This window comes from Trichechus manatus, unplaced genomic scaffold (assembly GCF_000243295.1).
Source record: "Trichechus manatus latirostris isolate Lorelei unplaced genomic scaffold, TriManLat1.0 scaffold00064, whole genome shotgun sequence".
Lineage (NCBI taxonomy): Eukaryota > Metazoa > Chordata > Mammalia > Sirenia > Trichechidae > Trichechus > Trichechus manatus.
The window spans coordinates 13,082,063-13,096,069 of record NW_004444000.1 but is presented as its reverse complement, the minus strand read 5'-3'; the positions used below and the strand labels follow the sequence as shown (position 1 = coordinate 13,096,069).

General features: G+C 44.1%; 1 protein-coding gene across 1 annotated transcript in view; it reads left to right on the top strand.

Moving 5' to 3' along the window:
- DDX25 (DEAD-box helicase 25) overlaps window positions 1-13,346 on the top strand; it is a 48,880-nt gene extending 35,534 nt beyond the window's left edge. The window contains exons 9-12 of the mRNA XM_004379345.1: window positions 4,101-4,338; window positions 5,695-5,857; window positions 7,940-8,128; window positions 13,060-13,346. Coding sequence (XP_004379402.1) covers window positions 4,101-4,338; window positions 5,695-5,857; window positions 7,940-8,128; window positions 13,060-13,121 — 652 coding nt within the window. The 3' untranslated portion in view covers window positions 13,122-13,346. The remainder of the gene's footprint in view (window positions 1-4,100; window positions 4,339-5,694; window positions 5,858-7,939; window positions 8,129-13,059) is intronic.
- The last annotated feature ends 661 nt before the right edge of the window (window positions 13,347-14,007 follow it).

The following is a 14,007-nucleotide window of genomic DNA, read 5'->3' as shown; positions in this document are numbered from 1 at the left end:
TGGCCCTGAGGCCCTGAGCGCATCTCTTTGACCAGTTTGTCTAGCGAAAGTAGGACAAAGCAACCAGCTTCCTTATACTTCTCATTCTGACAAAGCTGTAGAAAGATACCACACATGTGTTCATCCAGAGGCTCGCCTTTCACCAATACCTGATCTACTGTGGTGATCTTTTGCCTATTTGTATTGCCACCTCATACCATGGACTAGCAGTGCCCTCTTTACTGCTGGAAGCAGAGTCATCAACATCTGTAAGACTAACCAGACTTGGAACCAATATAAAAAACTCGTCCATAGAATTTTGTTTCTCTAGAACCACACCCGGTACCAAATGTCTTAGCCTGGGTTCTCTAGAGAAGCAACACCAGTAAAGCATATAAATATATAGAGAGAGATTTATGTCAAGGAAACAGCTCACGCGATTGTAGAGGCTAGAACACTCCAAGTCTGTGGATCAGGGTAGAGACCTCTCCCAATTCACACAGCCACAGAAGCTGGTGAGCCCAAGATCGGCAGGTTGGAGAGGAGGGCTCCGGCTCACAGGCTGTGAAGGTTGATGAATTCCAAGTTCGGCAGATAAGCTGACAGCTCATGTCCCAAGAACCAGAGGTGAGATGACAGGAGGCAGCCACAGGGCCCAGAGTCAGCAATAAGCCAGAACATCTGCTTATATTCAGATGTAGGCCACACCCCCAAGGAAGCTCCCTTTCATCTGATTGTCTAGTCAACAGCATATTCAATCATGGCAGTTAGTGATCACATATAAACACTGAGAGTCATGGCCCAGCCAAGCTGACATATAGTCTTAACCATCACAGCATCTTGCATTTATAAAATACTGGAGTAAGTTGATACCATCTTAATTTTTGTAACATATGAGAAATTCTATACCTATACCACCCCCCCATTTTGTTGCTGTTATCATCAGTTACATCTTTATATTTCATGTGACCTGTAACATAATTTTATCTTTGCTTTTTATACATTTGTCATTAAAAAGCATGAAGGACAAAAGAGTTAGAATCATCAAGCATAAGTACCTTATTACTAGTTCTTAAACTTATTCATGCAGTTACCTTTACTAGAGATCTTTCTTTTTATATATGGCTTTGAATTACTTTCTAATGTTTTTTCTCTTCCATATGCAGGACTCCCATTCGTGTTTTTTGTAGGGCTGGTCTGATGGATATGAACTCTCTCAGCGTCTGTTTGTCTGGGAATGTTTTAATTTCACCCTCCTTGTTGAAGGGCATTTTCACTGGGTATAGTATTCTTGATTGACAGTTTTTCTTTCAGCGCGTTAATGTATCATTTCATTCTCTTCTGGCTTCCAGTGTTTCTGAGGAGAAATGGGCACTTAATCTTATTGGGAGTCCTTTGTATGTGACTGCTTCTCTCTCACTTCTTTCCAGATTCTCACTTTATCTTATTTTTTTGGAGCCTGATTGTGACGTGGCTTGGTATAGATCTCTTTGGATTTATCCTGCTTGGAGTTCTTTGAGCTTCTTGGATTTGTAGATTCATATCCTTCATCAGATTCAGGAAATTTTCTGTCGTTATTTCTTCAGATATTCTTTCTGCCTCTTTCATCTCCTTCTGGAATTCCCATAATGTATATATTAGGTCTCTTGATGTTGTCCCATAATTCCTTTAAACCGTGCTCAGCAGTCCTGAGCCTCTGTTCTTGTTGCTCTTCAGCCTCTGTAATTTTGACTGTCTTGTCCTCTAATTCACCACTCTTTCTTCTGCCTGATTAAATCTGTTTTTAAATCCTTCCACTGTGTTTCTCATTTCAGTTTTTGTCTTTCAGTTTCAATATTTGTGTTTGGTTTCTTTTTCTCTCTTTAAATCCTTGTTTTGTACATGCATTGTTTTCCTTATTTCTTTTTGATTTTTGTGTATGTTTTCCCTTAGTTCTTTGATTATGTTTAACACTGTTGTATTATATTCTTACATTCTTTTCATTATTGAGGCTTCTGTAGATGCAGTTTCAGTCCCTTCATCATGTTCATTTGGATGGGCCTTCATTTCCCTTTATGTCTTGTGATTTCTTGTTAGGGCGCTTCCTCTTCCTCTTCCTCTCTGTGATAGCTCTTTCTCCCTCTCTGAAATAATTAGTATTCAACAGTTTCGGATCTCAGTTTTTAACTTTCAATGTCTCCGAAATACACTAGAGAACCCACTATGAACAGTCTGTCCACCAGAGGGCACAGACACTCAGGTGAGATACTGTACAGTCATTGCTCCACCAGAGGGCATAGTCCTCTCTCTCTCTCTGGTTATTATTCCTTCCCCTGCTGTTTCTGCAACCACATTTTTAGTCAGAAAGCCCACATCAAATGAGCCCCTCTGCTAGGCTGGGTATTGCCCTCTGGTTTTGCTCAAGGCTTCCTTCCTTGCTCTGTAGGGACCACTTATCTGAGTTGGCTTTCAGGGGAAGCATGGACAGACTTTCCTCCGTATCAGGAGTAGGAGGGGCTGGCACTCTCCCGAAGGACCTCCGAGAGATCTGTCTTGTTGATTTTAGAGCCCCAGTGGCCCTCTGGTGCCCTAGTGGTGCAGTGGTTAAGAGCTTGGCTATTAACCAAAAGGTCAGCAGTTGACATCCACCAGACACTTCTTAGAAACCCTGTGGGGCAGTTCTACTCTGTCCTATAGGGTCACTATGAGTTGGAATCGACTTGACAGCAACAGGTTTGGTTTGGGTTGGTTTCAGTGGCCCTGTGGTGGTTGGGGAAGCAGTCTCCACTTTGGTGACCTGCCTTTTGGCTCCACTGCAGGGGACCTTCTGTAGGAGTTCATAATAGTCCAGAGTCAGCAGTTACCAAATGGGAAAAGGGCTGGCACACTCCAAACAGACCCCCAGGGCAGTCTGCCTTTTTATTTTCAGATCTCCACCAATAGTATGTTGTCAGTGTACATAGGTTCCACTCAAGGTACCTGCTTCCTGGCACACAGCAGACTCAGTCAGCAGTCCTCAGTGCCAACTGGAAGGGAGGGCAGACAGACCGGAACTGAACCCTAGGGAGATCATCTGTCCCATTGATTTCAGAGGCCTGAGCTGTGGGGTGCACAGGCAGACAATGAGACCTGGCTTTGAGAACAGACTCCACTGCAGGGGACCTTCCATAGCAATTTGCAGCAGCTTTGCTGCTGACAGTGTCCAGGTGGGGGAGGTTCTAGCACGTTCTGAACAGACCCCCAGGGAGGTCTGCCTTGTTGATTTTAGAGCAGAAGCTTGGAGTCCTGTCTCTTCACATAGACAGGGGGTGTTGGTTATGGAAGCAGGTTCTTTTGCTGGGGTTGCTTCCCCAGTACATGGCAGCCTGTGGCCTGTGTGGCTGGAGGGAGGGGCAGGGATATTGAGAGAAGCAATTTTTCTACCATACGCAGCTCATCATTGACTCATTGATTCGTGCCTATCTGCCATTCCCCGCTGCTGTCCTCTCCTCCCTGATTCAGAGTCCCTCAAGGCCGAGCACTGTTTTCTTGTATTTGTTGGGGAAGGTTGGAACGATGATCTGTTTATGCCGCCATCTTCCCAGAATCCCCCCAGTTGTGCCTGTTTTTGAACTTCATATAAATCAGCCCTGTATTTCATTGTGGGTTCAGTGTACATTTTAGTTACTGCATTTTCCGTTTTTGCTGCAGACTTTATTTATATCTAGCGTTCCTGTTTCCAATAAAGTTAATAGTAACTGTTGTTCTTTCTCTCCCCAAATTTATAGCCCCTGCCATCGAGTGACTAGTGTCTGTTTTTCTCTTCCATGTAACTTTGTGTGAGAGCATCCCGGGTAGCACTCTTGGCTCCATGATGCTGCCTCTCCTAAGGACAAAATTGGATTGAAAAGCCTCCAGAACATATATCTAAACTTTGCTTTTGAGTCCACATTCAGCTTACATATTTTTCCAAATTCTTGGCAGCAGGGAGGGGCAGGACATTTGGCTGTCCCCTGACAGTACAGCTCTCCCAGACTGCCCTGTGGAGCACTTGGGTGGGGAGCGGCTGATGGCAGTGGGCACTGGGATGCTTGAGGCTGCCTCCAACAGGAGTGTGACAGGGTCACAGCTGGATGATGGCCTTTTTCCCTTCTCTCTCACAGGGCTTTGCCCTCTGAATGCCAGATGCTCCTCTTCTCAGCAACCTTTGAGGACTCTGTGTGGCAGTTTGCTGAGCGAATTATTCCTGACCCTAATGTCATCAAGTTGCGCAAAGAAGAACTGACCCTGAACAATATCCGACAGTATTATGTGTTGTGTGAGAACAGGAAAGAGAAATACCAAGCCCTGTGCAACATTTATGGTGGCATCACCATTGGCCAGGCCATCATCTTCTGCCAGGTAAACTGTGTTGAGATTTGTCTCCATCATGCTAGGTTACTACAGGCAGAGGTGAGGGGACCATAGTAGTAACAAGTGACATATAGCCAGTGCCATGTAGCTCAGCACATTTTATATGCTATCTAGCATAATCTTCAGAACAGCTCTGAATAGGAATTATCTGTATTTTACGGGTGAAACTTAGAAAGATTAAGTAATGGAATAGCACCTTCAATATGATGTTCAGTAGTGAGCATCCTCATCTTAATCTTTATTTTAGAGGGACTGTGTCTTAGTCTTCTGGTGCTGCTGTAACAGAAATACCACAAGTGGGTGGTTTTAAAGAACAGAAATTTATTTCCTCAAAGTTCAGAAGGCTAGAAGTCTGATTTCAGGGCACCAGCTCTAGGGAAAGGCTCTCTCTGTCCACTATGGGGGAAAATCCTTGTCTTAGCTTCTCTAGCTCTTGGGGATCTTCACGTGGCTCTATCTTTTCCCCGTTTATTCTTGCTTCTCTCTGTGTGTAATCTGCTCTTTTTATAGCTCAAAAGTCATTAGATTAAAGATAAACCCTACATTCATTAACATAACAAAGAAAACTCTATTTTCAAATGGAATTGCATCCATGGGTATAGGAGTTAGGATTCCAGCACATATTTTGAGGGGACACAATTCAATCCATAATAGACTGCTTCTGACATTTCCCCATGTATCATAGAGTTTTCATGGCTATCCATTCCTGGGTTAACAATTTTCTCTTCTACTCCTAACTTCGTATGAGTAAAGTAGCTATTTAGGTACTCACTATTACTGTCACTCTGTATTTTCTGTATATCGTTTATTTCTGACATTTTTCATATAAAACTCAGCTCTATCACTGACTAACTATGTAACCTTAGGCAAGTTACTTAGTATTTTAAGCTTTGGGGTCTTTTTTTGATTATTTTTAAGATGAAATTAGGTAGCTACTTCATTAAATTGTTGTGAAAAGCAAATGACTGGGATGTATGGAAAGATTTTAGCAAGGTGCCTGGCACATCAGCAGCACTCTGGGAGTGTCTGTTGTTATCATTATTGCATTGTCTCCTTTTGTAGCCCCCTGCAAGCTAGGTAGACCATCCTGATTATCTTCATTCCATGGTGAGGAAGCCAACTCTCTGACAGGTTGACAGAATGTGCCTCTTAGAAGCACAGGGAAGGGAGGATCCCATGCCGCATATTCTAAGGTTCCTTGAGGACCAAGGGGGAGGTGAAGCAAACATGCCTCTGGCAGCCTCCCCTAATCCCCCCCACCACACTCTGCAGGCATGAGCACCTGCAAACACAGCTGGTCTGCTTTAATTTGTGTTGCTGGGTGGGCTGTGCTTTTTCTCCTAGACTCGCCGAAACGCCAAGTGGTTGACTGTGGAGATGATGCAGGATGGACACCAAGTATCTTTGTTAAGTGGAGAGCTGACCGTGGACCAGCGTGCATCCATCATTCAGAGATTTCGGGATGGGAAAGAGAAAGTTCTTATAACAACCAATGTCTGCGCTCGAGGTGTGTGTTTAAAGTTAGGTTTATTGAGTTATAATATACATATGATAAAATTCAATCATTTTGATAAATGGGTTTTGATAAATGTGTACAATCGTGTAACCACCAGCGTGATCAAAATACAGAACATTTCCACCTCCCCACAACGTTTCCTTGTGCTCGTTGGCAGTCAGTGTCCTCCTCCCGTCAGTTGGTCCCGGCAGCTGCTGATCTCATTTCTGTCTCTGTAGTTTTGTCCCTTCCACGATGCCAGATAAATCCTATGATAGGTAGCCTTTTGTGACTGACTTATTCCACTTAACAGAATGCTTTTGGGATTCCTCAGTATTTGACATGTCCAAGCGTGTTCCTGTTTATTGCTGAGTAGTATTTTGTTGACTGGTTGTACAACAGTTTGTTCATCCGTTCACCAGTCGATAGACATTGGCATGTTTCCAGTTTGGAGCTATTTTGAATAAAGCCATAATAAACATTTATGTATAGGTTTTTGTGTAGAAATGGGTTTTCATATCTCTTGGGTAAATGCCTAGGTATTTACTGAGTCATTTGGTAAGTGTATGTTAATTTTCTGAGAAACTGCGAAGCTGTTTCCCAAAGTGGCTGCACTGTTTTCCATTCCCAGCAGCAACATGGACATTTCTGCCTTTGCCAGCAGTTGGTATTGTCAGTGGTTTTATTGTAGACGTTCTAGTAGTGTGTAGTGGCATCTTACTCGGGTTTTAACTTGCATTTCCTTAGTGAGTGATGATGCTCAACATCTCAGAGGGGTTTTTAATTTCAAAGCTGTTGACTACTGGGGAAAAATCTTGTTTTTGTTTTTTTTTTAAGAGAAGAGCCTTTTCACTTTCTTCATCCTTCCTATATCCTTGCCTAGACACCATACTCTAACCGTGTTTCCTGCTTCATTCTTAGTTCAGCAGTTAGAGCTGAGAACCTGCCATGTTAGCAGTGAATGCTGAGTACAGCGCTTTGCACAAGTAGCCTGAAAAAGGATGAGGTCCCTGCCCCTCAGGAGCTCATCACCTAGACTCTTGACTCTGGAGCCTAGCGCTGTGCGACAGAACTTTCTGCAATAATGAGACGTTCTGTCTGCCCTGTCCAGTCGGTAGCCAGTAGCCAGATGTGGTGTTGAGCTCTGGAGATGCGACAAGTGCCACTGAGGCACCGACTTTTTCTTTTTAATTTAGACAGCCCCCTGGGGCTAGTGCTTGCCGTGTTGGACAGCACATCTCTCGACCCTAGAAGAACGAGGGCGCAAGGAGCGCCAGAGTCGAGGCACAGTGCAAGGAGGGCAAAGATCATGACCCAGCCAGCTTGTTCATGTGGGGGACGGAAGGCACTGGGGGTCCCAGAAGTCTTCCTAGGTGGCCTTAGATTTGAAGGATTTTGAAGGAAGGGTAGCAATTCAACTGGACAAGAATTTACAGTATGTTTGGGAAATGGCAAGACCTTGTGACTGGAGCGTTCAATTTGTGGGTTAGGAGACAACGCTTTGGGTGGTTAAAGGTCCTGGATTGTTTGCATTTTATCCTGTACAATTTGGGCAGTTAAGTCCTGAACCCAGGTGCTGTGGATGTTGCTGTGGTCACTGTCATAGGAGAGGTCAGAGGACTGGGAACAAAGATGGGGGGAAGCCAGTCTGGAGGTTGTTGTAACAGCTGAGGCAAAGATGAAAAAGACCTGACTAGAACAGTGGCTGTAGACTGAACGAAGCTGGGACTCTGGGACGGGTAAGGAGACAGAAGATTAAGAGTGCCTGCTGTAGACTTAGCACAGCAGGAGCCGAGAGGAGAGCTGGCTCTGTGGGCTTGGTGGGAGCCCCTCCCCAACACACACACACACACACGCACCCTTTGTGCATGTTTAAACTTCTCTAGAATTAACCTGTGCCAACACTCTTACGTAGCATCATAGACGCACTATGGAAGCAAACTGCCTGCCCAAGGTGCCTGTATGAATTATTCCAAGCCAGCTCTGATTTAGAAATTGTCTGTAAAATGAGAATTATCTCAGTTAGTGTGGCTTTTGAGTAGCTGTGTCCTAAGGAAAAAGTTCCAGGACCCTACGGTGTTTTTCCTCTTCTAGGGATTGATGTGAAGCAGGTGACGATTGTTGTGAACTTTGATCTCCCTGTAAACCAAGCAGAGGAGCCAGACTATGAGACCTACCTCCACCGCATAGGGCGGACGGGACGCTTTGGGAAAAAAGGGCTTGCCTTCAACATGATTGAAGTGGATAAGCTGCCCCTGCTGATGAAAATCCAAGATCACTTCAGTAAGTAGCACGACCTCCACAGTGTAAACTGTGGACCTGCTCATGGTGGCACGGTGGTGATGTGTATCATGGAGCTCGAGTCTAGAGGCTTGTGGTTCTGTGGAGGCTGCGGGCAGATGGCTTCTCATTCGTAAGACTAAGTTTCTCATGTGAGACAGTTGAGGAAATAATTCTTAGTTGATGTTTAAGAAAATGTTAAAAATCAAGTGGAATTAATATGAGCTCAGACTTATATGTTATATCTCATTCTGTGATCCAGAGATTTTTGTGTCCTGTAAGAAACTGACCCCCACATGTCTGTTAGTTTGTTGTACTGTGGGGGCTTGCCTGTTGCTGTGATGCTGGAAACTATGCCACTGGTATTCAAATACCAGCAGAGTCACCCATGGCCAACAGGTTTCAGCTGAGCTTCCAGACGAAGACAAACTAGGAAGAAGGACCTGGCAGTCTACTTCTGAAGAGAATTAGACAGTGAAAACCTTATGAATAGCATCAGAACATGGTCTGATATAGTGCTAGAAGATGAGCCCCCCAGGTTGGAAGGCACTCAAAAGATGACTAGGGAAGCTGCCTCCTCAAAATAGAGTCGACCTTAATGACATGGATGGAGTCAAGCTTTTGGGACCTACATTTGCTGATGTGGCACAACTCAAAATGAGAAGAAACAGCTACAAACATCCATTAATAATCGGAATATGGAATGTACGAAGTATGAATCTAGGAAAATTGGAAATTGTCAAAACGAAATGGAGCGCATAAACATCGATATTCTAGGCATTAGTGAGCTGAAATGGGCTGGTATTGGCCATTTTGAATTGGACAATCATATGGTCTGCTATGTCGGGAATGACAACTTGAAGAAGAATGACGTTGCATTCATCATCAACAAGAACATTTCAAGATCTATTTTGAAGTACAGTGCTGTCAGCGATAGGATAATATCCGTAGGCCTACATGGAAGACCAGTTAACATGACTATTATTCGAATTTACACACAACCACTAAGGCCAAAGATGAAGAAATTGAAGATTTTTACCAACTTCTGCAGTCTGAAATTGATCAAACATGCAATCAGGATGCATTGATAATTACTGGTGATTGGAATTCAAAAGTTGGAAACCAAGAAGGATCGGTAGTTGGAAAATACGGCCTTGGTGATAGAAATGATGCCGGAGATTGCATGATAGAATTTTGCAAGACCAACGACTTCTTCGTTGCAAATACCTTTTTTCACCAACATAAACGGTGACTATACACATGGACCTAGCCACATGGAATACACAGGAATCAAACTGACTACATCTGTGGAAAGAGACGATGGAAAAGCTCAATATCAGTCAGAACAAGGCCAGGGGCTGACTTCGGGACAGACCATCAATTGCTCATATGCAAATTCAAGTTGAAACGGAAAAAAATTAGAAGAAGTCCACGAGAGCCAAAGTAAGACCTTGAGTATATCCCACCTGAATTTGGAGACCATCTCAAGAATAGATTTGATGTGTTGAACACTAATGACCGAAGACCAGACGAGTTGTGGAGTACCATCAAGGACATCATACATGAAGAAAGCAAGAGGTCATTAAACAGACAGGAAAGAAAGAAAAGACCAAAGTGGATGTCAGAAGAGACTCTGAAACTTGCTCTTGAGCGTAGAGTAGCTAAAGCTAATGGAAGAAATGATGAAGTAAAAGAGATGAACAGAAGATTTCAAAGGGCGGCTTGAGAAGACAAAGTAAAGTATTATAATGACATGGGCAAAGAGCTGGAGATAGAAAACCAAAAGGGAAGAACACACTTGGCATTTCTCAAGCTGAAAGAACTGAAGAAAAACTTCAAGCTTCGAGTTGCAATATTGAAGGATTCTACAGGGAAAGTATTAAACAACACAGGAAGCATCAAAAGAAGATGGAAGGAATACACAGAGTCACTAGACCAAAAAGGATTGACATTTAACCATTTCAGGAGGTAGCGTATGATCAGGAACTGGTGGTACTGAAGGAAGAAGTCCAAGCTTCACTGAAGGCATTGGCGAAAAACAAGGCTTCAGGAATTGATGGAAGACCAGTTGAGATGTTTCAGCAAATGGACACAGCGCTGGAAGTCTCACTCGTCTATGCCAAGAAATTTGGAAGACACCTACCTGGCCAACCGACGGGAAGAGATCCATAATTATGCCTATTCCCAAGAAAGGTGATCCAACCAAATGAAGAAATTATCAAACAATGTCATTAATATCACATGCAGGTAAAATTTTGCTGAAGATCATTCAGAAGCAGCTGCAGCAATATATTGACAGGGAACTGCCAGAAATTCAAGCTGGTTTCAGAAGAGGATGCAGAACCAGGGATGTGATTGCTGATGTCAGATGGATCCTGGCTGAAAGCAGAGAATACCAAAAAGATGTTTACCTGTGTTTTATTGACTACGCAAAGGCATTCGACCGTGTGGATCATAACAAATTATGGATAACACTGCAAAGAATGGGAATTCCAGAACACTTAATTGTGTTCGTGAGGAACCTGTACATAGATCAAGAGGCAGTTGTTCGAACCGAACGAGGGGATTCTGCGTGGTTTAAAGTCAGGAAAGGTGTGCGTCAAGGTTGTATCATTTTACCATATTTATTCAGTCTGTATGCTGAGCAAATAATCTGAGAAGCTGGACTATAAGAAGAAGGAGCGGGCGTCAGGATTGGAGGAAGACTCATTAAAAATCTGCATTATGCAGATGACACAACCTTGCTTGCTGAAAGTGAAGAGGACTTAAAGCACTTACCGATGAAGATCAAAGACCAACAGCCTTCAGTACGGATTACATCTCAACATTAAGAAAACAAGAATCCTCACAACCAGACCAGTAAGCAACATCATGATAAATGGAGAAAATATTGAAGTTGTCAAGGATTTAATTTTACTTGGATCCACAATCAACGCCCATGGAAGCAGCAGTCAAGAAATCAAAAGACACATTGCATTGGGCAAATCTGCTGCAAAAGACTTCTTTAAAGTGTTGAAAAGCAAAGATATCACCTTGAAGACCAAGGTGCGCTTGACCCAAGCCATGCTATCTTCAATTACCTCATATGCATGTGAAAGCTGGACAGTCAATAAGGAAGACTGAAGAATTGATGCCTTTGAATTGTGGTGTTGGTGAAGAATACTGAATATACCTCAACGAGATGGATTAACCCAGTGGCTGCAACAATGGGCTCAAGCATAATAACAATCATGGGCACGGCGCAGGACCGGGCAGCATTTCCTTCTGTTGTTCTTTGGGTCGCTATGAGTCAGAACCGGCTCAACGGCACATAACAACAACAGCATAAGAAACTACCATAGTCAAGTAAGTTTTTTCTTATGGTACAGAAAGGACGTGGGCTTTGGAGTCAGACCTAGGTGTTCAGTTCCTGTTCTGCCACCTAGAGCTGTGTGACCTCTGTAGACCGTGTATTGCCAGCAGTTCTTCATGGAGCAGCCCTCCCCTGACGCGTTTTGGTCGCTGGTTCGTTCCCGAAGAGCAAGCTTAGAAACCAGATGATAACAGATGGTACGTCGTGTTCCTCCAGGTTCCTCTGGGAATGAAGTTCTGTTCTATTTGTCTGTCCATCCATCCAGCTTTTACTTCGCTTTCCTAATGCTCTGTGTCCGCCAAGAAAATTAAGATATCACTGCCACTTTGAAGGCACACACAGTCTAACAACCAGGGGGAAGATGCTAGATCTAACACAGAACGGTTTGTGCAAAACTAGAGTTACGTACAGCGTACTAAGGAAACACAGGACAGCTGTTCCTGGCTGACGGTGTTAGAGAAGCCTGGACAGGGGAGGTGACGTGAGTCCCACCTAGGGTGATTTAGTAAGAGTTCTCTAGCAGGATTAGGTCATTTTAGGCGGACAGAAAAGGCACAGAGAGGTAAGCCAGCATGGACTTGCCAGTGTGTGGGTCAAGATGGGGAGATGCTTTCATACATTACATAAAGTAGAATTTCCTGTGGCCTCCTTCTCCTCGACCTATTCAGTTTACAGGGAATAGGGCGACCCTAAACAGAGCAGTAAAACCCTTTGGGATCGTATCCTGGCCCCAGCGTCCTCTTCTACACTTTTCCTCCCTCCTGCCCCAAATAACACAGTCCGGAATTCTCAGGCTGTCAGCTGTCATCCTTCTAGCCCCCCGACTGAACGGGGCAGGCTCTGATGACCCGCCAGGGCCTTTGGACTGGCAGACTGCCCTCTGATAGAAATGGGAAGGGTCCCCTAGCCTGGGATGTCCACTTCTCAACATGGACCAAACACCCCAAGGCCACAGATATGGCCAGGGAGCAGGGGAAGAGGAACACATGGTTTTCCCTTTTAGGACAGTGGGACTTAACCTTTGTTGAAAACAGTGGACCCTCTCCCCAGGAGAATGCACCCAGATATATATGCCATTCGGGAGATAATTGTAAAAGGTTTACAGACTGATCATAGCCTATCCATGGACCCTCCAGGGAATGTAGGTATATAGCACCCCTGTTTTAGGATGACTGGAGAGGGCAGGGAGAAGGAACAAATAAGGGCGTGTTGCTATGGGAACAACCTACTGACCTAGTCTTGGGATGTGACCCCAGTAGAGGGAGCCTTAGTCCCTCTCCCGCCCTACCCTGGTCCCACTTCATTCCCTACCTACTCAGCCTGGCCCCTTCCCAGCCTCCTCCCTTTCATCCAGCCCTTTTCTGCCTCAAGGTGCCTGTGTCCCTTGTCTGGCACATTTAACGTTACTTTAGTTAGTAGATGTCTGGTATTTTAGTGCCATCCCGTTCTTATCTAATCTAGAGAGGCTCCTATCTCAGGGCTTTCTCAAGGTGTCACTGTCTTCAGAAATTCAGAGTTGTGTGGAATGAAGTGCCATTTAGGTCCTGGGATAAGACTAGCCCATTCTCTTTTATTCTTTCAGACAGCAGTATTAAGCAACTTGACCCTGAAGACATGGATGAAATCGAAAAGATTGAATATTGAAGAAAGAACTTCATCATTTGTGAACTATCCTAGTTTATGTGAAAAATGTCCCAGTGAGTTTTGAAGGTGATTTTTTTGTGTTGAGCCTTTTTCAACATGAAACTGTCACCTCTGGCCAAATAAATGTTATGGTAGCCTTAGTTTTAAGCCCCTAGGTCTTTTTGAAGTTAAATTGATATAAAACTCGTGATTCTTTTGAATAAAAAAGCAAGATTGTTTCTTATTTCTGATCTTTTTGAAGGTAAACATCTTTGCATGGGCTACTGAGATGTTTTTGGATTTAGTTTATCTAGTCTGAGCAGATCATATGCTTGTGAACATTTTACAGTGCCACAAGATGGCGGTAGAGCCGTACTGGTTTTGGAATTTGAGCTGGTGTCCAGAAAAACCAGCCCACTGCTGCTGAGTCGATTCCGACTCATCGTGACCCTGTAGGACAGAGCAGAACTGCCCCACAGGGTTTCCAAGGAGCACCTGGTGGATTTGAACTGCCGACCTTTTGGTTAGCCCTGAACTCTTAACCACTACACCACCAGGGTTTCCGTGGGCTGGTGTCAGGCAAATGAAAAAGCCATATACCTTCAGACTTCACCCACAGATGCCCTTTGCAGCCATAATGTCTTTCCTTCCCTCATGCCCCCCACATCCCGCGCGCGCGCGTGTGTGTGTGTGTGTGTGTGTGTGTGTGTGTGTGTGTGTATGTGTTTAGGTGAGAGTGCAGGGCAAAATCTTTAAACAGTGAAACAATTTTTGGAAGGCAGAACATTTTGCTTTTCTTTAATGTTTCCAGTGACATACAGAATTTTAAACTACTTTTCTATCTTGCTTCTTAATATCTTCAAATTAGAGAAGGTGTAGTCCCTCAGTTATCCAGTAGTCTCTGAAA